Genomic DNA, 27,736 nt, shown 5'->3' with positions numbered 1-27,736 from the left:
TTATGTACTCCGGGGTCACAGCATATGGGTGGGACTCTTCAATGCTTATGACTAGTGATGAGGATCCAGTGGAAGAGAAACATGTCTTTCCATGTGGGTGACTCGAACCCTACCATCCCATGCAGAGCTCTAGTTTAAACCGCTCTGGTCGCAGAAGCCCAAGTACAGGAGGTGGAAGTATGTCCCTCTCATACGCCCCCTACAAGTCAGATGAGGGGCTCGACCGGCCCCCAGACCCAAGTTTTGCTTAGCGTTCACCGCTCTTTATTTAAGTCCCTCACTCATGCAGAGGCGCTGGCTTTAACTCCCCATGCTCGGGTTACTTCAAGGTGTGAAAACGCTGTTCCTCGCACTTCGACGTGCACACCAAGTGTGGCATAGCTGCCACATGCAGTGGAAAATGAAGACTTGAATAGGATTCTGTAATTACACACCATTTGGTTGTTTTCGTTGCACAGCCTGATAGCGGTTTGACCTTTTTATACAAGTCTATGAATATATGAAATGTGTTTTGTCACATGATGTAAAGACCGCCCGAAGACTACATCTCTTTTGATGACCTAGGCAGCTGATAATATTCACAGTTAATATTCATCTGAGTTCCTCATATCATAACATTCTAAGACAGTGCCACTTTTCCACTAGACAGCTCAACAGTATTTGACCTAAAGACGAGGTTCCAGTATGATAATCTTTCTCACAAAGTAAAGTGCTTTTATTTGCCTTAAAATAGGTCCGGATAAAATTAAATTTGGATGGAGTTACAACAAATATTTACTTTATTGCTGTGAATTAAGGTGAAAAATAATGTAGTTACAAGATATTTATGTTCATTGCAGTCCACGTCGAATCTTCTTATATATAAAAACAAATTACTTGCCCCCAAGTACATACATTTTGCCCAGAGTAGGACCATCATGAATTCACATGCAATTTATTATTTTCAGTGGCAGGACCTCCGAGCGCTTTGAGTAGAAAGGCATTAAAAACAAAGCAGTATTGCAATTCATCTCCATTATGAACCCCATGAGGGTTGATCTGAATGATATACATCGATTTACCAATAATCTTACTGGAGCCTGAAGAAGATCTTGTTCACCAATAAGACACCCTTTGAGAAAACACACGTTTGAAAAGAACATCGACCAGCACCCAAACAAACTGGGAAAGCTCACATACCACGGCTAAGCAGCAACTCTCTATAAAGCTGACAGTCTGAGCTTCAGCCCTCTAATCATGTCACCTATCACCTTACAGTTACACGGGAGTTAGACTCATCCAGGAACAGGGCCCATGCAGGAATACCAGCCTTTCAGCATAGTCATCTGCAAACCTTGTAAGTGAGCTTTCGCTAACAGTGTTCCAGAATTTGTCAAATCAACTACATAAAAAATGTTTAATGCCTCTAATTACAGCACATAGGAGCTGCAACAAACAATCTCCTTGTATTGAGGTTTGCGTCTGCCAATACCCAGTAAATGTAGGAACAATAGGAAGGCCTACATAATGGGGATAAGAACTACATATGTCAAGGGTGTAAAATTGATTCTGATAACAAAAGCGCCTTGGCATCATGGTTACTGCCTTTGTCAGAAATCAAACGGACATACCACAGCTGAGCAGCACTAAAACAGAGAACTCATTGAACAATGTAGGCCGGCTTTCGTCTCAGTAGTATGTAGAGACATTACTCTTACTTTGCTGAAAAATGGTTGTCAGTCCTTCATCTGAACCATAATTTTGCTGAAAGGTCAGCCACACTACGGGTTTGACCCCGAACACATATTAGGCTGTACAAGCAATGAGATTGAGCAAAATCTAATTTGGTGTGAATTATGGTTGCTTGTAGCATAGTTACAAGTGGAGCTTCTCCATAGACTCAAAAACCTCAACAAAAAAAGTAGAAAAAATGTAATTGAAAGATATCAGTTTCTTCATAAAATGTACAAAAATACCAACCTGAGGTGCGTCACAATCCTACAGCATAGAATGGGAATGCATGTTGTGGTACATGAGGCCCTCGGTCATACTTCTAACTTTTACACTTCTTTCCCAAAACGCTATATTGACCAGCAGCTGAAGGTAACAACTGAGAAATGAATCCATGGAACTACAGCTGAGAACTGCCACTCTTCCAATTTCAAAGGTTATGGTTTCAAACACACACTACTCGCACCCATCTCCTAACTACAAATCTATGCAAAAATAGTTTCAAAGTAAAATTGTAAGTCCAATTTAATAAATAACCACCATATTTATACACATAACTTATAATTGAAACCCTAGAGATACACTTTTTGAAAAGGCTTGTAATTTGGTTCTAAGCTTACAAAAATAAAACCCAAATTGATCTTAGTAACACCCATACATTTTTTTTAATACTATTGGTCTTCGTTCACAGGTCCTTCAAATTCATTAGCCGGTTTGGTTGCTGGTTCCATTTCTTCGAAGTCATATGCATCCAAACACATATCTGAACTGAAAATCTCTGAAATCAGTTCCTTGGCATCTTGCAGACCTGAGGGTATTTCAGCACCTTCCCGTGGAACATGAGTGCTAATCAGAAACAGCTTTCTATCCCCTTCAATTTCAGCCAGTGAAAGCGCCTCGTGAATCTGTGTGATGGAAAAGGCATCTTCAAGATCCTAAAAAACAGGAAGAAACACATCAATGTGCGTAGTTAATATAAAGTAAATACCCCTCCATGTACCACAAAGTTTGTAAAATGCCTGATATTTAGCTCCACTGTGGAAATATACAGCTACATTGATTTATTCTTGCTTGCACTAAACTGATCTAGGACAGCAAGTATGTTCAAATCAATATTCTCAAGGGACTTTTAAATATTTGAGTGCCAAAAAGTCAGAGACAGCCATGGCCAAACGTTTCCACAAAAGCAATACGCACAGTGCCCCAGGTTCAATGATTGCTGGCAAACGTAACCGTTCTCCATGTATATATGGAGCAGTCAAAATAATTACCAAGGTCTAAACGGCAATAATTTAACAAGAAAGATCCTAGATGAAATCAACACGATCGTACATCAAGGATGTGCTTCTCCAGCAGTCACTGCTGCTTGAAAAAGATTCTGTGAGCTACAGGATTCCTGCTCGGTATTCCCGACACCTGCTAAATATACAGGAAATTATTTACTGAATTATGAAACATCTGGGTTAAATCCATCCTCGTTTTTCTGCTCACTTGATCCTCTCCCCGCCCCAAATGCAAACAGTATTGACCCTGTTCCTGATGGGAACAGTCAAGCCAGGTTGGCCCTGGACCAGAAACAAACATCTTATATATTTTTTATTTGCAAAGTTTTATATAGCGTGGGCTAGACCCGGAGGTATCAGAGCGCTTTACATGAGGATCAGCAAGTTACAGGATACATAGTTATATCAGTTGAATCAGCGAGTTACAGGTTACATAGTTACAACCTGTTAGAAATGGGGATTTCTGGTTGGCTAAGGCTTGCGTCAAAGCCAGGCAGAAACCACCACTCTAGTCAGGGCAAGGAAGTCACCCGCCAAAGATAACCCCTGCTCACCAGCTTGGTAGCTTGGCACAAGCAGTCAGGCTTATCTCGGAGGCGATGTGTGAAGCGTTTGCGTGCGCACCCAGCAACAACTTCCAAGGCCCACCACAAAGGAAACTCCACACAAGGTTATATATAAAAATAGCCTTTGTACTATACCAAACACATTAGATAATAAACACACAATTTACACTGTGCCACTGGCACGGGTGGAATTTACATGGGATTATATACATGGGACAGGGCCACCTGGACCACTGTCAGGAATAAGCACTTGGTAGAACTAGCACTTCGTAGAAATAGCACTTTGTAGGAATAGCACTTAGAACATAGAATAATTGTAGCACCAAATAGCAAATGTAGCACACAACCAGTAACCACTGGTAAAAGGTAAGTACACACTACTCAACCCTAACCACCTTAGGCATATATCACGCAGGGAACCATGAACTCACTAGTATAACCTATACTAGGAAAAACAACCTCCTAGGTATAAAAATACATTTAGAGGTATAGGCAAAAAGGTAATGCCTATCATGCATAGATCACATTAGGCAGGTAATCACATTTGCACCAAAATATCACATCTCTGACCCCAGGCCAACCTGGCTTCTCAGGGGCTCACAGGCCCAATGTCCAGAATGTCTGGGCTGGCTGCGCAGGCAGCCAAAGAAGATTGCGCAGGGCCTAAACGATGCAGCTGCCCACTAAGTGCTGGGCAGCTATGGAACGGAGCCTGGCACCATCGTGCCTCCTGGCTCTCCCGTGGGGCTCTGAATAAACAATAGTGTCCCCAAACACGTGGGAGCCTCATAGCCTCTAAATTCTCAAGATGCCCCTAAGTACTAGTGGGTTGTAAACACAACGAGTGCCCCCCACGTGGGAGCGGGCATCGACAATATGCCCCGATGTGCCCCCTCGTAATTAGGGAGCCGCGTAGGAGCAACAACAATGCCCCCAGGAACCTCTCGTGGGCTCGGAACAGATGCCCCCGTCGTTGGAGTCCACCCCTCTGGGGACTCGGAAAATGAAAGAGACTCTGGCGATTGGAGTCCCGCTCTGGGGACTCGGGCAACAAGCATGCGGGGCAACGGGGGAGCAGCCCACTGCCAACCGGGGCCGCTCTATCCTTACAGACACTGCCCCAAGACAAAGCTAGCACCACTGGGGGGGGGGGGGGGGCGGGCGGGCGGGCACCGGCAATGTGCCCTGACGCCCCCCTCTCCTCAAAGTAGCACAGGGGCCCCACTCAGCGGGTCTGCAGGACTCCTCGTGCCGGACGTGCACTCCTCAGCTTCACTCCGGGGCTCTCCCTCGCTCTTGAGAGCCCCGGGGGAGGGACGCCGGCTTCTGGCTTCTTCTTTGGGCAGTGCGGGGCTCTCTTCCAACACCGGAGCCCCACCTGCACCTTCAGCCGCTCTCCTCTCCTTGCGCTGCGGCTGCAAAGGGCGGGACTTCCGGCCTCTTCTCCTCACTGCACTTCCTCTGGTCACGCGGCCGCGCCCACAACCAGGCAGGGCCGCCTAGCTTCCGGGTCGCGACGGCAGCGGCCTGGCAACGTTTTTGGACACTCCTGGGCTGCGGCGGTGATACGAAGGGGTCACAAATGAGGGGTAGGCTTTCACCTTTATTACACAGACATGCCAACTTCTAGAAGTGGCACTTCCACACTAGACACATTTATGCCGTACACATCATCGCGCAGCATTTAATCACATGAGTCCGCACATACCAAACCCGACCCTGCACTCCTAACACATCAGGAACTAACATGGAGACACTCATTCCCCATGCATTCCTATAGGAGGGCAGGCCAATCTCGCCACACGTACTCAGAGTGCGCACGCACTTTACACTGGGACACAGTGAAAGTGCGCAGAAGCCAAAAACAACTAACACTAAGTCACCTACCAAAGCAAAAAGTTTAGGGGTAAACCTGCCAGAAGGTCCTAGTCCAACACACCCGTTTGAGTCAAAGAATCACAGAGGCAGGGGGAGTGAAGGAGACAAGAACTGGGGAGAAGAGGAAAACTATGTCAGATGACCGGCTGGGTAGGTGACGGCCAAGAGGCCAGACTCCTCTATTGCTGTGTAGGACAGCTCCACCGGGCATGGGCCAAGGTTGCTCGGGCTCTGTGGTAGGTAAGAACAGTTTTGGTATCCGCCCAGGGGCGTCGTCATTGTTCCATCGAAGGGGGAGAGAAGGAGACACATAACGGTGAGACGAGGAAAAACAATGTCAGATGACCGGCTGGGTAGGTGACAGCCAAGGGGCCAGACTCCTCTATAGCTGCATAGGACAGCTCCACCGGGCATCAGCCAAGGTTGCTCTGGCTTCGTGGTAGGTATAAACGGTTTTGTAATTTACATCAGTTGAATCAGCGAGTTATGGGTTACATAGGTACATCAGTTTGAATCAAAGGATCAACAGAGGGAGGGGGAGGGAAGGAGACACAAACGGGGAGACAAGGAAAATAATGTCAGATGAGCAGCTGTGTAGGTGACGCCCAAGGGGCCAGACTCCTCTATAGCTGTATAGGACAGCTCCACCTGGCATCGGCCAAGGTTGCTCGGGCTCCAGGGTAGGTAAAAACAGTTTTTGTCATCATAGTTCCATCGAAAGCATCCGATGTTCCTGACTGCTGGGTTGGAGTGTGAGATGAGCAGTGAGAGCGGAGACCGATCTACAAATCATTGAGCTCCAGCGCTCGGAATGGGAGGCATCTAGGAGTTAATTGATGTTAATTCAAGTTGATTAAGTTTGCCATGTGCTCACCACTCCGTGGTGTGGCTCCCTTTAATGCCAGCAATCACAGACCTAAAGCCTCTTCAGGGGCGGGCACCATTTTAAGGTTAGGCATGGTAACATCAATGACTCTCAGGGGCCTCTTCGGGGCAGCCGCCCATCTTAGGGTCAGGCATTGTGAAAAACGTAATGACATGTATTGTAGTTCAGTGGCTCACAATCGACCCCCTTGTTTCCAGTATTATATTGTTATTATGTGGATTTGATTCTTTAGAGTCTTAAATAACCCTAGCGCGTGGCAAGGACGTGCCCCGCCTCCCTTCTCACCGGTCTAGTTCCAGTGCTCGTCCCAGGATTGTGGCATCCCCGACCGTGGAGTCAGGAAAGGCAGCCAGCTGTGTTGAGCTCTCGTGGCAGCTTGTATTGCCGTTCTTCTCAGTCTGCTGGTTCCAAGTGCGCCTCAATGTAATTCCGGGCTCTTTTTTGGTCTTTACTGGACGGCGCTGTTCCTCCGAATTATCACAGCCATCTTGTGGAGCTCCGACGCATTCCCCTCGCGGCTACTCCACTGATGACACCTATTCTTTTGGTCTATATCGGCAAACCCCAGTGGCACCGCTGTCAAGACAACAATTTGACCGTAAATCTTGTTTTGTGCGGCAGCGGGATGATTCGGCGGGCAGATTCTCTCTGCTTAATGCATCTGGCGCCGTTGTTGTAGTTGTGAGTCGCTGAGTCATGCCCTCTTATTAGATGCTTGCGGTCATGTGAGGTGGGAGATCAGGGCCATGGAGGTCTATGCTGACACGGAGTCCTCAGGCGTTCTTTTCAGTATCCCCCGGTCAGCACTGGGCTGTTCGTCCCGTAGCCTCATCACTGCATAGAAGTACAAGCCTTTACATAGAACGGTACAGTCAGTTCACATAACATACAAATGTTCCTCACACAAGGTTAAAAAACATGAATTCCATTAAACTGTGCAGTTCAACACCTCCAAACAGTCTCTCGAGGCAACCTTCCAAACAAGTTATGAACTCCACAGAGCCTAATTGAAGCTCAGCTGGAGCCGTTCCCACGCTTCGTGAGGTGATTACTAGAGCAAAACATGACCTCCACAGACCTGAAATATGTTTCATCTGCCATGCGTCGGAATGAGAAACACTACAGTTTTTCTGTCAGATTCTCCACGTTCCAGCGCCGTCTTTGCAGTCTGTGAGGCTGTCGTTCCACGTGGCGTCCCAAGTATACGGTTACGGGGTTTCACCCCTCATTAGCCAGGATAGCTTGAATCCAGTGGTACAGTGAGCCCGAGACCCATGTCTGGGCATACTCGGTGCACTTACGGTGAGAAAGTAAAAGACACAATTGATCGACGGAATGCAGAATAAATCAAAACATTCACCCCCAGTCAAGAGATCTGGGTTAAATTCATCATTCTTTTGCTCACCATGCCACCTCAGTTTAGACCTGGTCATATGCAAATCAGTCTTGAGCCTGTGCCGCATGGGAACCGTCCAGCCTAAACTGGGAAGCCACAACCTCCCTGGACCGGAAAAAGCATCCTAGGACCGGTTTCAGGGTTTCATCCCTAATCAGCCAGGATTACTTAAATCCAGTGGCACAGTGAGTCTGGGACCCACTTCTGGGCATACCCGGTGCACTTAGGGCGAGAAAGCAAAAGATACACAATTGATGGATGGAATGCAGAACAAATCAAAACATTCACCCCCAGTCAAGCAATCCGGGTTAAATCCATCATTCTTTTGCTCGCAAATCCACTACGGTTTAGACCTGGCCATATGCAAATCAGTCTTGACCCTGTGCCTAATAGAAACAGTCCAGCCCTAACTGCCAAGCCAGGCCCTCCCTGGACCGGAAACAAGCATCCTAGGACCGGTTTCAGGGTTTCACCCCTCATCAGCCAGGATAGCTTGAATCCTGTGACTGCCATGTCGACTTGGCAAGTGCACCCACTTGCAAGTCCCTAAACCTTCCATTTGCTTCATAATTGAGACCCCTATTGTAGACCCAAGGACAGGGTGCATTGTAAGTATAAGGTAGGACATGCTCTGGAGTGTGTAGCATGTCCTAATAGTGAATTACAGACATTTTCGTTTTTCACTATTGCAAGGCTACCTGTTCGCCGTAGGCTAGAATGGGCAGTTAGATTATTACATTCTTATAATCCTAACTAACTCCGGGAACATGGTAGAAATTCGAATTTAATATGCCTGAACTCACAATGATAAAATACATCTTTTAGTAAAGTTGGTTTTAATATTCTGTGTTTGAAAATACCACTTTTAGAAAGTAGGTATTTTCTTGCCTAACTGTCCAGGCCCGCCTCTGCTAGGTTGTGTATTCCTTGTCTGGGTTTTTGAGTGACAGGGCTGGGGGATTCAAGTAGACAGGCTGGGCAGCCCAGTGGTGAATAGAGAGATCTGCATCTAGATGGGAGGGAGGAGTTGCACCTGGGACCTGAATAGGGCTGGGCCTTCTCTCTACAATGCTGGCTTCACCTCCCGCGGCTCGTCTGATGTCTCTGCCCTGCACTGTGAAAAGAGTGAAGGAATCTTGTCAACAAAGTGCTCCAGAGTTGTGCCTTCCCTCCCCTGTACTGGCTCCACCTCCTGTGGGGCGTCTGATGTCTCTGCACTGCACTGTGAAAGGAAGGAAGGAGTCCTGTAAACTAAGTGCTCAGGAACTGGTTTGGACTAGGCAGTGGCCTCACTGCCTTCAGAGAACAAAGGATTTTGGGGTATAAATATTGGGACCCTGTCAAAGAACTTTAGATCACTTCTGGAACAAGAAACCTTTTGCCAAGGAGAAGAACCAAGGAAGCTGCAGGAGTTTTACTGCCCCTCTGCCAGTGTGCTGTTTGCTGGGTTGGCCTGCAGTGGTTGCTTCTTTGCCAAGAAAAGGAGAAGGAACTTTTTAAGGACTTTCATCATCTACAGAATATTCTCCAAGGGCTTGAACTATGCTTGCCTCCTGCTGATGTCTCAGGGACAAAAGACTTCATCTCCAGCTCCCCTCTGAATTTCCTTGCTGGCAATTCTATCTACAGACATTTGCGTGTCGCTGGGAGCTGGAAGCGTGTTGCCGCCGCAGCTGAAATCGCCGCACTGCCGAAGAAGCGTACCGCCGCCGCATCTCTGAGAAAGCGTGTCTTTGTGAAAGCTGCCTGCTGTCGCATCACCGGAGAAGCGTAACGCCATCGAGAGAGTCGCCATCGCATCACCGGAGTAGCGTGTGGCAGGGCCTGGCAGCGGCTCTAAAGTACAGTCGTCGCAAGGCTGGCAAGGCGTCTACGCATCGTCATCGCATCGCCGCATCAAGAGCGCAATCTTCTCACATCACAACCGAATCATCGCATCGCATCAAGGCGCCATCTTGCGCATCACAACGGGCCCGCAGGCTTAGTTACCTACCTGTAATCCTAGTTCTCATCCAGGGGTATACTCATCAAAGTCATAATCTATGAATAATCCCCGCCCATGTGCGGGATCCCGGAGCATATAAAAAATACATATATATACATATATATACATATATCGTAGCAATCCTGGCCGCTGTCAACGTGGTAATGAACAGGCACAGACCTCTTCTCCTCTCACAGATCAAACTTTAAAGTAAAGCGCCATCACACCATCAAATGTGTAAGCAGTGGTAATTTATTTCGGCAAAATGCAGAGCAAGTGCTCTCCTCATGGTCACATGACGCGCCCAAAGTAGGTGTTACAATATATAGTGATTAAAAAGCTCTATCACCCATAAAAAAGGGATGAAAGACGCAAATCAACATAATGGCATGGAATCAAATGGTGAATTCATTCATTGCGGTGTGTATACAATGTAAACATGGAAAACACATGATAACAGTGAGAGCATAGTGCTCATATTATAAAATTGAGATGTGGTCAGATAAAATCTATTACATGATGGTAAATGCATAATCTTCGAGAGTCCCAAAAGCAACTTTGCCCAAAATTAATTGACAGATGTAGGTTTTGAATAAAAACTAAATCCAATACAAAATATGTTATTGAATAAAATATGCACATAGTGTGCCTAAAGCAAGATACATTCAAATGCAAGTTGCAAATGCCTTCTCTAATGACCACTCCACAGTGTGCATATATTCCTCTTACAACACAATGCAAAAACGATGTTTTAAACATGATATGATATATGCCAAATTAACTAAAGTGCTCGTGTCTAATGGGTGAAAAAGGATACATAAAAACATTATTTTAGATAAAGACAGCCGGAGCAAGAATTATGAAAAATCTAATAATTCATCTTATATATATATATATATATATATATATATATATATATATATATATATATATATATATATATATACTACAAAAACTGTGGATTCATCGACTTAACATTCTTCAGAAGTAACCTATACCAGGATATGATATTACAGAAACCAAATGATGAAACCTCAAAAGCTCTAATTACAGAGAGTTATTGAGTTCATCAATTGCATTCAATCCGTTAGGTGCCTTAGAATCAAGTAGTAAGATGAAATAGCTTTCTTTTTGTCTAAGAAGTTTCTCTCGGTCACCCCCCCCCGTCCGGGGTTAGGGACCGACCCCAAAAGCGTGTACTGCAGATCTTTCAGTTTGTTCCCATGGACAGCTTTAAAGTGGCGAGCTACAGGATAATTGCTGTCCGAGCTAACTATGGCTCGTATGTGCTGTAAGATGCGCTGATTGGCCGGAAGCTTAGTGCTGCCCATGTATGACAGATTGCAAGTACAGGTTAATTGATAAATGACAAAATTGCTACGGCATGTAAGATACTCATTAATGGCGATTGGTTTGTCGTTAAATGCAGATTTATAGTGTGTGCCGTTTCTTGCAAATGTACATGCGCGGCATGACGTGCATTTGAAAAAACCTGTTTTGGACAGCCAAGTACGTTTAGGTGTTAATTCAGGCTGGGTTTTATCCAATACATCCTTCATGGAAGGAGCCCTCCTGAAGGTAATCGCAGGTTATTTAGGTAAGATGGGACCTAAAATAACATCAGTCAAAACAATAGGCCATTCTGAATTGATGATCCGTCCCAATTTACGTTCTTGTGAACAATAAGTGGTAATGAGGCGGACAGAACCAGTAGAGCTAACATCCGAAGTAGTCACGTTTTTGGGGGTCAATAGTTTATCTCTCGAAAGTGAAGACGCTTTTGAGAGAGCACAGTTCAAAAGCTCTAACTTGTAACCGCGCTGAAGAAACCTTTCAACTGATTCAGCTAGGCACTGGTTAGATTTGATTGGATCACTGCAAATTCTCTTGATGCGAATGAATTCGCCAAAGGGAATACAGTTTATGGTGTGAGGTGGATGAGCACTGCGGGCGTGGAGAATGGCATTGCCCGCCGTTGACTTCCTGTGTAACTTGGTATGAAGCCTTCCCTGCTCTATGTAAATCTGCACATCTAAAAACTCAGCCGAGTTTGATGTGATTGTGGCAGTAAATTTCAGATTGCAAGTATTGATGTTAATCTCGTCTACAAAGCTTTGAGCCTGAGCCTGCGACCCTTTCCAAATGATACATATATCATCTATGAAACGCCAGTAATGGGCTAGATGCGGAACCTACTGGCTGTGAGTTTTACCAAGTACGTGCTCCTCCCACCAGCCAACATGTAAACATGAATAGCTGGGGGAGAAGCACGAACCCATGGCAACTCCACGTTCGTGGTGGTATATCTCAACTCCACGTTCGTGGTGGTATATCTCTTTCTCAAATTGGAAATGATTGTTGGTTAAACAAATCTTAATCATCTCTACCAACATGATGTTATGATCGCGCAGGACTTCATTACGTGTATCCAAATAATATTTAACGGCCTCAATACCCTGGGAATGGTTGATGCTCGTATAAAGGGATTCAATATCCATCACCAAAAAACAGAAATCAGAACACCAATTCACATCTTTGATTTTAACTAAAAAGTCTGTAGTGTCCTTAAGATAGGAAGGGAGTGAAGTCATGTGAGGTTGAAGAAAAAAATCAATGTATTTGGATACATTTTCATTAATACTCCCCCGTGCTGGAATAATAGGACGACCAGGGGCAGGGGTGATCAGCTTGTGAACTTTGGGAAGAAGGTAGAAAACTGGGGTGATGGGATGTGTAACGCTAAAACATTTGGCCTCATCCTTGGTTATGAGACCCTTTCTTTGCCATTGATAGATGTTCTTTCTGGTGGATTCATTGCTTTTTAGCATGGCAAATTTGGTGGTTTTGGTATAACACATGGGACCCCCCCCAACTGTTTTGTGGCTTCTATAAAATAATCTGGTTTAGTCCATAGAACCGTGTTACCACCTTTATCGGCGTTTTTTACAATCACATATGGATTACTTTGAATTCTTCTCATTAATGACAAATATTGTTCATTATTGTAGTTTTGTTGTTTCTTTTTTCCCAAAGTGACCCTATTCAATTGCTTTAATTCAGCGACTACTCTATCGCTGAAAACGTCTACTGCGTCCTTCGGCATGAGGGGTAGGAAAGTTGATTTACTTCGAAAAGGACTGGATGCTGGTTTATTGACTGTGACAACTTGACTGACAGAGGGTGGTTCTTGCGTGCTGTCCTCATGCGTAGATTCTCATCCAGGGGATACTCAATAAATAGTCATAATCTATGAATAATCCCCGCTCATGTACGGGATCCCGGAGCATATAAAAAATACATATATATGCATATGTGAAAACATATACATGCAGCCTAGAATGTTTCCAACATGGCAAAAATGCTGAAATTACATAGGTTTGCATTGTGGTACCTATACCTTCCCAACCCATAAGGAAAAGAGGAAGCAGTAACCATTGCCATAAAACAATGCTTTATTGCCATAGAGAAAGCTTGTAATTGCAGGCATTTGGCTGCAGCAGAGTATAAGAAACAAAGAAAAAACGGACACCTTGCCTTTAAGGCATTAGAGTAGGGGTACCAAGCCTTTAAGACCTGCAGGAGACCCCTTGCTCCCACGATGCACCAGAGGTGGCAGTTAGGTCAGTTCTTTTTGACGGTGCATACACACCCGAGCAGATCTGCAATCAATAACTTCAAGAGAAAATGCTCGCCCGGGGAGGTGGGTGAGTCGCTTATGACTTTGATGAGTACACCCCTGGATGAGAACTAGGATTATAGGTAAGTAACTAATCCTTCTCATCCCGGGGATACTCATCAATAGTCATAATCTATGAATAGAGTAGCAAGCCTATACCGCAGAGCATATAGAACATGAAGTAACATCACATTCAAATAGCAGTTATGCAAGCAAATTCCTTAAAGAGGCCTGCCCCACCTGGGCATCGGCCTGTGCATCTGAATCTAGGCAGTAATGGCGTGTAAAAGTATACATTGAGCGCCATGTAGCTGCCTTGCAAATCTCAGATATAGGAATGTTGCGAAGGAGAGCTGCAGTAGAAGCTTTCCCTCTAGTAGAGTGTGCTTGTGGTCTGCCCTGCAAAGCTTTGTTGGCTAGTTGGTAAGACAAGGCTATACAGGAGATGATCCATCTAGAAATAGATCTTTTGGAAGCAGCCAGCCCAGTATTTGTAGAACCATAGTTGACAAAGAGCCAGTCAGACATCCTAAGTGGAAGGGTTTTAGCAAGGTAAAACTTCAATACCCTACGGAGGTCTAGAGAATGTAAAGATCTCGCCGGGGGAGTGGTTGGCTGAGGAAAAATGTGGGTAGTGTGATAATCTGATTGATGTGGAAATCCGAGAGCACTTTAGCCAGGAAACTCGGATGAGTTCGCAGCACCCCTCTATTGGCGTGGAACGCAGTGTAAAGCTCCTTGCAGCACAGGGCCTGAATCTCACTCGTCCTGTGGGCTGAAATGATGACTACTAAGAAATCAGCCTTCAAGGTCAAATGCTGTAAAGATGCCTTATGAATAGGCTCAAAAGGAGCACCCATCAACTTGGTGAGAACAATGTTAAGCTCCCAGGGAGGAGAGGGGGACCTCACTGGTGGAAACACTTTCTTAAGCCCCTCCAGGAAATCTTTGACCACAGGCATTTGGAAGAATGAGGTCTGGGTAGGAGACTTTCTGTAAGCTGTGATAGCAGCTCAGTGGACCCTGATGGAGGGGTACTTCAGGCCTGAACTCACCAAGTGCAGTAAATATGGAAGAATCACTTGCTCCTGACCTTGAGTAGGATCAAGAGCGCTGTCCTTTCCTTACACCAAAGGTAAAATCTCTTCAACTGAAAGCATAAGACTTTCTGATGGAGGGCCTCTTACCTTCTTTCAGAATATCCATACAGTCAGCCTATAGGTCTAGATATCCGTACTGGATGACTTCAGGAGCCATGCAGTCAATCGGAGGGAAGAGATGTTGGGATGAAACTCTCTCCCCTCGTTCTTGGTCAGCAAGTCCGGGCGCAGGGCAGCCTCCGGTGTGGAACCTCTGACAGCTGAAAAAGATCAGGGTACAACCAGTAGCGTGGCCACTCTGGCGCTATCAGGATCATTCTGGTGTTGGTCCTGTAGAACATCTGTATGACGGCCGGGATCAGAGGGAGCGGAGAAAAAGCGTACAGAAATGTCTTCGACTAGCCGATCAAAAGTGCATTCCCCCGTGATCCCTGCTGGGGGAATCTGGACGCGAAGACGGGCATTTCGTGATTGCCGCGTCTGTGGACAGATCGATGTCCGGCACTCCCCATTGCCGAAAGACCTCCTGAGTGATGTCGTCGTTGAGCACCCAGCCGTGCGCTTCTATGAAGTCTCTGCTGAAACCGTCTGCCTGCACGTTCAGGGTTCCTGGAAGATGAACTGCGAAGTTGAGAGGCCCCTGGCCAGCAGCCACTGCCATATGGATTGGGCTTCCAGAGACAGGACTTGTGATCTGGTGCCTCCTTGCTCTTCAGATAGAACATTGCTGTTGTGTTGTCTGTCTGAATCTGAATGTGGCTGGATTAAAGAGACGGATACAGGGACTTGAGTGCCAGATGGACCACCTGTGGCTCCAAGAAGTTGATGTGATAACTTCTTTCTGTCTCGGACCAGAGACCTTGTAACTGAAGCTGGTCCATATTAGCCCCCCAGCCTTGCATTGAGGCATCTGTGACCACTGTCTGTGTTGGAGGCGTCTGATGAAAAAGGACCCCTTGTAGAAGGTGAGAACGTTTCATCCACCATCTGATGGAGTCCCTGGCAGCTTGGCGGAGAGAGACACGATCCTCCCAGCGACCTGACCTCTGGGACCATTGATCTTAGAGGGACTGTTTAAGTGGCCGCATGTGAAGGCGCGCATTGGGTACAATGTAGATGCACAAGGCCATTGATCCCAGCAGTGAAGACACTTGCCTGGCTGTGGGACGTCCAGTGTTGAGAATGGTGTGGCATTTGAGAAGCATTGATGACCTCTCCTCCGAAGGACACACGCTTGCCTTTGCGGAGTCCAGGGAGGCGCCCAGAAAATGAATCCGTTGCGTGGGGTTGAGGACCGACTTCTTGTAGTTGACTTGCAACCCCAAGGAATGCAGCAGGTTGAGGCAGTACGAGAGATAGCTCTGGAGTAGCGCAGGTGTGGAACTTTTCAGGAGCCAGTTGTCTAGGTATGGATAGACGAAGATCCTCCACCTGCGGAGGAAGGCAGCCACCACCGCCATGCACTTGGAGAATGTCCGTGGGGCGGATTTGAGTCCGAACATAAGCACTCGATACTAGTAGTCGTGGCGAGAGACCTGAAACCTGAGAAATTTGCGAAGTTTCACTGAGACAGGAATGTGAAAGTAGGCGTCCTGCAGGTCGATAGCACACATCCAGTCTCCCTGGTGAAGGTGCGGAAAGATTTGATGCAGGGCTAGCATTCTGAATTTCCTCGTTTCTTATAAACCTGTTCAGCAGGCGCAGATTGAGGTTAGGTCTGTACTCTTTGCTTTTGGACTAGGAAGTACCGAGAGTATACCCCCTTGTTTCTTTGGAGAGATGGGACCTCCTCTATGGCCATCTTGGAGAGGAGCATGGATACTTAGTCTCGTAACAGCCGATTTTGAAGTTGAGGAAGGTGCTTCAATTGCGGGGGCACTTGCGGAAAGGGGAGACTTGAACCTTAGTAAGTAACCATGCAGCACAATATTCAGCACCCATTTGTCTCTTGTTATAGTTTCCCACCCTTCCAGGTGAAAAACGATACTCCCTCCTACCGGAGTGGCAAACGGGTGTGGAGGAAGCAGTGCCTGCTTGGGAGGCTGCTTAGAGGTGGACTGTTGCTGTTTGTCGTTACCTCATCCTCTTGCAGGGCGCTTTTGGTGTAATTGGGACCTCTACTGGCTCTGGGAGGACCATTGAGGTGTTTGAACCCTCTGCTGGAAGGAACGTTTGTCGCCCTGACGAAAGCTTTTTCAAAATTCCTTTTGTTTTTCCAAACCAACAGCCTTGATAGTATCCAGCTCTGTCTTCATCTTGCTCATCTCCTCGTCGGCATGTGCCCCAAACAAGGAAGAGCCATTAAAAGGAAGGTTTAAAATCTTCTTCTGCGCATCAGGCTTGAGGCCGGTAAGGCGCAGCCAGGCTGAACGCCGAGAGCAGACGCCATGAGAGTAGCGATGCGCGGTGAGATCTGAAGCGTCCGCTGCCGCCCTTATAACTTGATTGGCTACTAGCTCACCTTCTAGCAAAATTTTGCTGAAGTCCCGCCGGTCTTCCTTGGGGAGCTTTTCTGTAAACCTTGCCAGGGAGTCCCAAAGAGACCTGTCATATCGCCTGAGAAGAGCTGAGGCACTGGCAATCTTCATGAATGAAGCCGAAGTATTGCACATTTTTCTGCCATAGGAGTCCATCTGCTTACTGTCCTTCTCCAGGGGGACAGAAGATGACACAGACGCTGAATGAGACCTCATGGCTGCTGCCACAATGACGGAATCCGCTGGTGGATCAGCTCTGAGAAACAAGGGATCCTCGGCTGGGGCCTTATACTTTTTGGCAATCCTGGATGGAACGGAACCCACCGTAGCAGTTGGGAGGAATGTGGCCATAGCTGGTTCCAAGAATCCTGGCACCAAAGGTAGCAGGGGTCTAGGAGCTGTACGATGGTGTAAGGTGTCGAAGATGATGGACGTGGGAACTGCTGGGGTATGCAAAGTGATGTTCAATTTTTTCGCACGCCTACCTAGGACATTCGAGAAAGTCACGATGTCATCAATGGGAGACACTTGCGATGGAGGAGTTGAAGTGAAAGTCAGAGAGTAGTGCCGGACCAAGGACCTTGTAGAGGAAGACCATGTGGGTGATCTCGTGTGTCTTCTCTTATGGGGACGGGTATGATGAGAGCTGTGATGACACCTGGACCGTGATCGGTGCCTGGAAGGTTATCTTGGTCTTCTGGGGGAAGAGTGACGATGCCTGGACAGTGATCGGTGCGTGGAAGGTGATCTTGGTCTTCAAGGGGGGAGATTTGGTAGCAGGAGCGCTTCCCTGAGGAGAGGTCCTGGAACGAAAGTACGTGCTGGAGTAGTCCGAGCCCGGACTTCTGCAGTCACCTGCCCCGACATCTTGCAGCCAGCAAGGTGATAGACCGTAAGCCCCCTTCTCTCCGGCCCAGGGAGATTTCTCCAGTGAAATCTGCACAATATGCAGTCCTGGAGATGACTGCTATCCAGATGACGATCTGGACCTAGATATGGACTTCCGCAGTGTCTCCTCTATAGCCGCTGCAATTTCTTCCCTCGACGTCGATGAAGTCTGCGTCACCATCGGCGTCGATCGAGGTGACCTGCTATGGGAACGCTGTCCCTCTCTCGACGGCGGTCTCGATGATCGCCTTTGACGTCGACCTGGGGACCTCGGCGTCGACCTTCGACGTCGGCCTGGGGACCTCGATGTCGACCTTCGCCAGCGGGCCCAGGACCTTGACGTCGATCTTCCATGACGTTGTGTCGGCGTCGATCTTGACGTCGAGTGATGGGACTTCGACGATGCTCTCGACGTTGACAAGCCCACTTGCGGCAAGATGTTTGCCATCGTGACTCCCGACTCCGCCCCCTTGAGGGTGGCGGAGAGTGTCTCGACGTCAACGGAAGCCTAGACATTGACGGAGACTTTTCAGGTCTCTCAGGACCCACAGCCTTCGAGCCCGAAGTGCTGGCCTCGACGCCGACTTACCTGCATGCGGCGGAGAATCTCGACGTCGAGATGATGATTTGTCCCTTGACGCTGAAGAGTGTCTAGGTCTCTTCGACGGCGACTTCGACGTCAACGGCAAATCTCCTGTTACCTTCTTCTTTCTGGACTCAGGAAAGGTGGTATGTCACAGTTGTCGGTGTTGTTTGTTTGAAGAAAGTGGTTTGAAGACTCCATGGTCAGCTCCATGATGGCTTCTGTCCTTCTCCAGCTGGGCATGAAGTTTTGTGTTCCCTGTCTTGCAGAGTCCGCCTGGAAAACTTCTAGCAGTGAAAACACTGGTCAGGATTGAGTGAGGATGGAAGACACACAATACACACAGAGTGTGGGTCTGCCAGTGCCATCTTCTTGCCACAGGAAGGGCATTTCCTGATTAAGGCAGGCATTCTGACTGGAAACATTTTATGGAAAACCACAAAACCAGTAGAAGAAGCCTTTAGAAGTCAGAAAATGTCGAGTTTTCTGAGGAAAATAGCAACTAAATCACTTTCAGTCAAAAAACTGAAGAGCTCAACTCCAGGATCCTCATAGAAGAAGCCGGAAAAATGAACTGACCTAACTGCCACCTGCGGTGCATCGTGGGAGCAAGGGGTCTCCTTTAGGTCTTAAAGGCACGGTACCCCTACTCTAATGCCTACTCTATTGAAGAGTATCCCCTGGATGAGGATTAGTTACTTACCTGTAATCCTAGTTCTCATCCAGGGGTATACTCATCAAAGTCATAAGCGACCCACCCACCTCCTCGGACGAGCATTTTCTCTTGAAGTTATTGTTTATTGATTGCAAATCTACTCGGGTGCGTATGCACCCTCAAAAAGAACTGACTTAACTGCCACCTCTGGTGCATCATGGGAGCAAGGGGTCTCCTGCAGGTCTTAAAGGCAGGGTACCCCTACTGTATTGCCTTAAAGGCAAGGTGTCAGTTTTTTCTTTGTTTCTTACACTCTGCTGCAGCCTACAGGCAAATGCCTGCAATTAAAAGCTTTCTCTATGACAATAAAGCATTGTTGTATGGTAATGGTTACTGCTTCCTCTTTTCCTTATGGGTTGAGAAGGTATAGGTACCACAATGCATACCTATGTAATTTCAGCATTTTTGCCATGTTGGAAACATTCTAGGCTGCATGTATATGTTTTCACATATGCATATATATGTATTTTTTATATGCTCCGGGATCCCGCACATGAGCGGGGATTATTCATAGATTATGACTATTTATTGAGCATCCCCTGGATGAGAATCTACGCATCAACCCCGCACCGGTAAGGATCACAACGCATTCCCTACTCTGCGCAAGCATTGAGGCACGATGCATCATTTCCCCCGGATCACGGAACCAACGCATCTCTCCTTTTGCGATCCTTTTGTTCACTTTGCGTTACGCATCCAGGTACTTTGTTGAAAACTTTGTCGCATTGATCATCAACTTGAACTAAGCAACATTTATCATCTTTAAGTCAACTTTAAGTATAGTATTGTGGATTTTTGTCATTTGTGGTCTTGGGTTAAGTCTATATAAAGAATACTTATTTTTATAAAACCTGTGTTGTGTCCATCTGTAGTGTTTGCACTGTATTTACTGTGTATATTCACAAATGCTTAACATACTGCCTCTGAGATAAGCCTAACTGCTCGTGCCAAGCTACCAAGGGGGTGAGTAGGGGTTATTAAGGAGTGTAATTCCCTTATCCTGACTTAGAAGTAAGGGTCCCTATTTGGACACAGGTGAATACCATTGCCAACTAGAGACCCTCACATCTAACACTGGTGGTGAGCGGTGAGGATTTGTACCTGCATTTGTGTTTCATATACAGTAATTGGTGTACACTACTAGTGAGTGCAGACCAAACGCGACCACATACTTTTTTGCTAGTATTCTTTTTCCTTGGACTGTTAGTTTTTCCCTGAAAACTCCTAATTCCTACTACCACGAGTAGACCAGCATCTGTTGTATGCATGGATCATGAATTTGAGGAAGAGAGGTTGGAAACTTACAATTTGAATCAGCTCAAGCATCTCTGCAAGAAATTGAAAGTTGCTACACCAGGCATTTCTAAGAAGGATGACTACCAAAAGGCGCTGAGGACCTGGGTAGAAGCAAGAAATGCCCCTGATCTTGTGGTGGAGCCAGTTTGGGATGCAGATGGGCAACTGGATAGGCCAGTGTTTCCACCCGGGGGAGGGATACCGTCCCCACCTGGCAGCAGTATCTCTTCTGAAGACCTGTCCCCCAGAGAGTTGGAAGACAGGGAGAGAAATAGAGTACACAAGCTGGAGTTGGATAAGCTTAGGATGGAGAGTCAGAGGGAAGCAGAGAATAACAGGTTGTCCTTGGACAGAGAGAGAATGGAACATGAGAGGATGTTGAGGGAGTTAGAAATCAAGGCCAAGGGCTTAGAAATCAATCCCTCTGATGGCAGGGCACCATCAGTGCCTTCAGAAGGCAGGGTATATATTCCCAAGGATTTCATCAACGATTTTCACAAAATTGAAGACATTGGGGAGTGGTTTGCAGCCTATGAGATAGCAATGTTGGCCCACAGAAGGATTGGGGAGCTGGGTTACGGGGCCGCTTTGTTAGGGATACTTTGTTAGACCTGCCCAGTGAGGATAGGATGTATTATGCCCACATGAAGGAAGCACTGTTGACAAGGTATGGTTTGACTCCAGAACTCTATAGACAGAGGTTCAGGAATTGTAAGAAGCTGGAGGGAACCACTTGGGTAGAATATGTATCTTTCTTTTGCAGAGCTATAGATGGTTGGATGAGGGGTAGCAATGTGGATAATTTTCAAGCGCTCTATGATTTGATTACCAGGGAGCACTTGTCTGCTATTTGTTTTCCAGACCTATGCAAGCACCTTATTGATCGCAAGTTAACTAACCCTAGGAAGCTTGCTGAGGAGGCAGACCGCTGGGTCAGTACCAGGGTTCACAAGAGTCTTGTGGGAGACTCAGCCAAAGGTGGGCAGGTTACCCAGCAGAAGAGTGGGGGGGTACATGGGTAAACAGAGGGAGTTCCAGAAAGGGCCCCAAAGTAATTCCCAAGGGAACCAAGGTAAGGGTTCCCAGCCTCCCCCTGAGAAGAAGTGAGGATCCTCAACAGGAAAACCTGTTCATAGGGAACCTGTTACCTGCTTTCAGTGTAAGCAGGTAGGACACCGTTAGTATGATCCTGTGTCCCCAAAAGGGTCAGTATGTGCCACCCCGTGCACCACCCAGTCAGACGGCCAGTGTAGCTCTGGGTGAGGAGGAGATGGGTACCCAAGGTGGGTGGGATCCCGCAGAAATGTCCCTTGTCTCATTAGGAGACTTTGAGATGGTCCCTACAACTCAGCTGCCTGATAACACCAAGAAATACAGGCAGAGGGTGACCATCAATGGCCATAGAGTGGAGGCTCTGAGAGACACCGGAGCCAGTGTGACAGCTGTCGAGAGTCACTTGGTGTCTGAAGAGCAGGTGGTCCCCAATGCATTCTTCCCAGTTGTTTCCGCTGACAATACAGAAAGCCATTGCAAAGTGGCTCAAGTTCCCTTTAAGTGGGGGGGGGAGTGGGGAGGGGGGGGGGGGGTCTCTGGTACGCTTCAAGTAGCTGTGAGGCCAGCCATGCTTGTTGATTGTCTGTTAGGCAATGACCTGGAATGCTCTCCTTGGGCTAAGGTGGAGAAGAAGGCTCATTTAGAGATGTTGGGTCTGCCTGAGTGGGCGTGTGTGACCACTATGTCTATGGCAGCTAAGGATACTCAAGAGATCCTGGAGCCTGAAAGTATGGCCCAGGAACCTGCCTTAAAGAGAAGAGGTAGGGGGCGCGGGAAACCCACCCACATTGTTCCCACGGTCCAGGAGGAGGCAGACCTTGAGGGGGATGCCCTAGAACCTACAGGAGCAAGTTTCTGAACTGGGGAACCTACCTGAGCTGACCCATTGCAGCAGAAGTGCCCTTCTCTTGTGGGTTTGAGGCAACAGGCCACAAACCAGGCAGCAGGTGATCAGTCTGGATCACATTGGATCTACTGGTAGAACGGTCTCCTGCATAGCGAGCCTAAGGTTGCTGAGCCTGGGTCAGCCCGTGTGCTGGTGGTACCCCAGCGCTTCAGAGCCTTCCTACTGGGTTTGGCTCATGACGTTCCTTTAGCTGGTCATCTGGGGCAAAACAAGACCTTTCAAAAACTTGTCTACCACTTTTATTGGCCCCAGATGCAAAAGAGTTCAGATACTCATTGTAGGACCTAACAAACTTGCCAGGCAAGTGGGAAAAGTGGAAGGAAGCACAAGGCTCCTCTCCAACTTTTCCTTGTAGTCAGTACCCCCTTTGAACGAGTGGGCATTGACATTGTGGGGCCACTGGACCCGAAGACAGCCATGGGCAACAGGTTTATCCTGGTCTTGGTGAACCATGCTACCCGGTACCCGGAAGCCATTCCGCTCAGGACAGTGACGGCCCCCGTGGTGGGACGTGCACTGATGGGGATTTTCTCCCGTGTGGGGTTTCCCAGAGAGGTTGTGTCTGACCGAGATACAACTTCATTTCCAATTTTATTAAGTCTCTGCGGAAGGAGGGTGGTGTTACCTACAAGTTCACCACTCCTTACCACCCACAAAGTAATGGGCTGGTTGAGAGAATCAACCGGACCCTTAAGGGCATGATCATGGGTCTTGAGGAACCAATGAGGCGTAAGTGGGACATCCTCTTGCCATGCCTTCTGTTTGCTTACAGTGAGGTGCCACAAAAGTCCCTAGGTTTCAGCCCCTTTGAACTGTTGTATGGCCACCTGGTAAGAGGACCTTTAAGTCTGGTCAAGGAAGGCTGGGAGCAATCTCCCAGGAAACCTCCTCAGGATTTATACAGTTACATGCTGGCCTTCAGGAACCAGACTCGGCGATTCATAGATCTTGCGCAGGCGAATCTGGAAGCCAGCCAGGAGGAAATGAAGTGGTGGTACGATCAGAATGCCACTCTGATTGAGCCTCAACCTGGACAGAAAGTTTGGGTTATGGCCCCTGTAGAGCCTTGTGCGCTCCAGAACAGGTGGACCGGTCCATATGAGAGTGATGCCACCTATCTGGTGAACCTGCAGTCTCCCAGGAACCCTTTGAGGGTCCTGAATGTTAACCGCCTGAAGCCCCACTTAGAAAGGTCAGAAGTGGGCATGCTCCTACCGACAGATGATGGAATGGAGAAGGAGACCGAGCCTCTTCCTGACCTCCTGCGTGCAACAGATCAAGATGGGTCAGTGAATTGTGTCAGCCTCTCTGTCACACTGACCCCTGATCAGCAGCAATATTGTTGCCGACTGTTGGGGCAATTCTCTGATCTATTTCCTTGGTTCCTGGTGTCACAGAGTGGTGCGTCCCTGATGTGGACACTGGAGACAGTTCTCCTGTGAAGCACAAGGCTTGCAGAGTGACTGACAAGGTTGGGGCTTACATTAAGGAGGAAGTCTCCAAAATGTTTGCTTGAGGGGTGATTGAGTCCTCAAGCAGTCCTTGGGCCAGCCCAGTGGTTTTGGTCCCAAAGGCTGCAGCGCCTGGTGCCACACCTGAACTCCGGTTGTGTGTGGACTACCGAGGGCTCAAGTCAGTCACCAGGACTGACTCACACCCCATCCCCAGAGCTGATGAGCTCATTGATTGGTTACGGGCTGCACAGTACCTTAGCACGTTTGATTTGAAGTCTGGGTACTGAAAGATCGCCTTGACTGATGGGGCTAAGGAGAGATCAGCATTCTCCACACCAGATGGGCACTACTAATTCCGGGTTATGCCCTTTAAGATGAAGAATGCCCCGCCACCTTTTAGAGGTTGGTCAACCAGGTGTTGGCTGGACTGGAGGATTTCAATGCTGCCTACCTGGATGACATTGCAGTGTTCAGCGCCAGTTGGGAAGAACATCTGCACCACCTCTGGGAAGTGTTAATGGCACTGCGAAAGGCAGGCCTCACGATCAAGGTGAGTAAGTGCCAGATCGGGCATGCTTCCGTGGTGTACTTGGGTCACCAGGTAGGAAGCGGCCAGGTGGCTCCCCTACAACCAAAGATTGATGATACCATCCTGGCATGGGAACCCCGACTCCCCAAAGACTCAGACACAGGTGAGAGCCTTTTTTGGACTCATGGGGTACTACAGGAGGTTTGTCAAGGGGTATGGCAACATTGTTGCACCCTTGACTGAGCTGACTTCCAGGAAGCAGCCAAGAAAGTGAACTGACACCTGACAACTGACTGACTGACACCTGTCAGAAGGCTTTTGACGCCCTGAAGACTGCCATGTGCACCGCACCCGTGCTTCAGGCGCCCAACTTCTCAAAAGAGTTAATTGTTCAGACAGACGCTTCAGGGCATGGCGTGGGGGCTGTTCTATCACAGATTAATGAAGAGGGCCTAGACCAACCTGTAGCCTTCATCAGTAGGAGGTTACTTCCATGGGAACAGAGGTGGAGTGCAATTGAGCGTGAGGCATTTGCTGTGGTCTGGGCACTGAAGAAGTTGAGACCATACTTGTTTGGGACTCACTTCCTGGTTCAGACCGACCACAGCCCGTTCAAATGGCTGATGTAGATGAGGGGTGAGAACCCAAAGTTGTTGAGGTAGTCTATTTCCCTACAGGGTATGGACTTTACAGTGGAACACCGCCCTGGTACAGAACACGCCAACGCTGATGGTCTGTCCAGATTTTTCCACCTTAGTGAAGAGAACTCCCAAGGGGAAGGATAATTCTCCCAACGTTTCAGCTGGAAGGGGACACGTGTTAGACCTGGCATCATTGGCGTGAGTCTCCCTTCCATTTTTTACTGATTGCCTTCTCTGCTCCCTTTTGGTAAATTAAGTACTAATTGGTGATTCCATGATTGGGTTATTTGATTTACTTGTCAGTCCCTAGTACAGAGCACCATGTGTGCCCAGGGCTTGTAAATCAGATGCAGCTGGTGGGCTTGCAGCACTGGTTGTGCCACCCACAGAAGCAGCTTGTAAAGTGTGTCTCAGGCCTGCCATTGCAAGGCCTGTGTGCAGTCTGTGACTTCCATGTCGACTTGGCAAGTGCACCCACTTGCCAGTCCCTAAACCTTCCCTTTGCTTCATATTAGACACCCCTATGGTAGGCCCAAGGGCAGTGTGCATTGTAAGTATAAGGTAGGACATTCTCTGGTGTGTGTAGCATGTCCTAATAGTGAATTACAGCCATTTTCGTTTTTCACTATTGCAAGGCCACCTGTTCTTCATAGGCTAGAATGGGCAGTTCGATTATTACATTCCTGTAATCCTAACTGACACAGGGAACATGGTAGAAATTCGAATGTAATATGCCTGAACTCACAATGATAAAATACATCTTTTAGTAAAGTTGGTTTTAATATTCTGTGTTTGAAAATACCACTTTTAGAAAGTAGGTATTTTCTTGCCTAACTGTCCAGGCCTGCCTCTGCTAGGTTGTGTATTCCTTGTCTGGGTTTGAGAGTGACAGGGCTGGGGGATTCCAGGAGACAGGCTGGGGCAGCCCAGTGGTGAATAGAGATATCTGCATCTAGATGGGAGGGAGGAGTTGCACATGGGACCTGAATAGGGCTGGGCCTTCCCTCTACAATGCTGGCTCCACCTCCTATGGCTTGTCTGATGTCTCTGCTCTGCACTGTGAAAGGAGAGAAGGAATCTTGTCAACAAAGTGCTCCAGAGCTGTGCCTTCCCTCCCCTGTGCTGGCTCCACCTCCTGTGGGGCATCTGATGTATCTGCCCTGCACTGTGAAAGGAAGGAAGGAGTCCTGTAAACTAAGTGCTCATGAACTGGTTTGGACAAGGCAGAGGCCTCACTGCCTTCAGAGAACAAAGGGTTTTGGGGTATACATATTGGGACCCAATCCCAAGAACTTTAGATCACTTCTGGAACAAGAAACCTTTTGCCAAGGAGAAGAACCAAGGAAGCTGCAGGAGTTTTACTGCCCCTCTGCCAGTGTGCTTTTTGCTGGGTTGGCCTGCAGTGGTTGCTTCATTGCCAAGAAAAGGAGAAGGAACTTTGACTTTCATTATCTACAGAATATTTTCCAAGGGATTGAACTGTGCGTGCCTCCTGCTGAAGACTCAGGGACAAAAGACTTCATCTCCAGCAGCTCCCCTCTGAATTTCCTTGCTGGGAATTTTATCCACAGACATTTGCTTGTCGCTGGGAGCTGGAAGCGCGACGCATCGAGAGGAAGCGTGTCGCAGCCGCAGCTGAAATCGTCGCACCGCCGGAGAAGCGTGCTGCCGCCGCATCTCCCAGAAAGCGTGTCTTCATTAAAGATGCCTGCTGTCGCATCACCGGAGAAGCGTGATGCCATCGAAAGAGTCGCCATCGCATCACCAGAGAAGCGTGTCGCAGGGCCTGTCGCGGCTCCAAAGTACAGAGTCGTCGCAAGGCTGCCAGGGCGTCTACGCTTTGCCATCACATCGCCGCATCAAGGGCGCCATCTTCTCACATCGCAACCGGATCATCGTATCGCATCAAGGCGCCATTCGGCGCATCGCAACGGGCCCGCAGGCCGAGAAGAACAATAGTTACTTACCTGTAATCTGTGGTTCTCCTGTATTGGTGTCTTTCATAGACTCACATGCTTGAATCATTCCCCGTCATCGGAGTGGAAGTCCCACGGTACATAAAAAAGCAATAATTATGCACATAATAACCAAAAAACTTTGGTAACATAAAACCAGGAAGTAAAGTAGCCGAAAGCTACCAGGAAAAAAGTTCCACATCTATGACTATCATAGTCATTATACATAGTCCAAACTGCAGCCAATCAGGCGACAGCATCCACCAGAATGTTCTCCTCAGAATCTATGAAAGACACCAATACTGGAGAACCACAGATTACAGGTAAGTAACTATTGTTCTTCTCCAGTATTGGGGTGTCTTTCATAGAATCACATGCCTGAATTAGAATAGATAGCAGTACCCAAATAATGATTGGAAGACGCTATTTGTAACATAAACATGCATATAGAAAGCATATGCAATCACATACTAAGAATGCTATAATTATGCATAAATACATGTAAGCTTGCAACCACATGGTAATGCTATTATATATTATGTATGATAATAAGCGTCTGAGAAGCAGTACAGAGGAGGAGGGTAAACAGAGGCTCATCTTATTTGAAAAGATTGCGTAGACCCGCTTTTCCCACTGACGTATCAGCATTGCTGGCAGACTCCAAGCAGTAGTGCTTGGTAAAAGTGTGCCTGCTGGTCCAAGTTGCTGCTCTGCATATTTGTTGAAGAGGAACACCAGCAAAGAGAGCAGTCGAGGAAG

General features: G+C 47.6%; 1 protein-coding gene across 1 annotated transcript in view; it reads right to left on the bottom strand.

The window, feature by feature from the left end:
• Nucleotides 1-690: 690 nt before the first annotated feature.
• The window catches only part of LOC147727701 (uncharacterized), a 615,523-nt gene continuing 588,477 nt past the window's right edge, over nt 691-27,736 (bottom strand). The window contains exon 4 of the mRNA XM_086961695.1: nt 691-2,645. Coding sequence (XP_086817821.1) covers nt 2,382-2,645 — 264 coding nt within the window. The 3' untranslated portion in view covers nt 691-2,381. The remainder of the gene's footprint in view (nt 2,646-27,736) is intronic.

Source organism: Lissotriton vulgaris, chromosome 3_1 (assembly GCF_964263255.1).
Source record: "Lissotriton vulgaris chromosome 3_1, aLisVul1.2, whole genome shotgun sequence".
In the NCBI taxonomy this organism is placed as follows: Eukaryota; Metazoa; Chordata; class Amphibia; order Caudata; family Salamandridae; genus Lissotriton; species Lissotriton vulgaris.
This window is presented reverse-complemented; position numbering and strand designations above follow the sequence as displayed.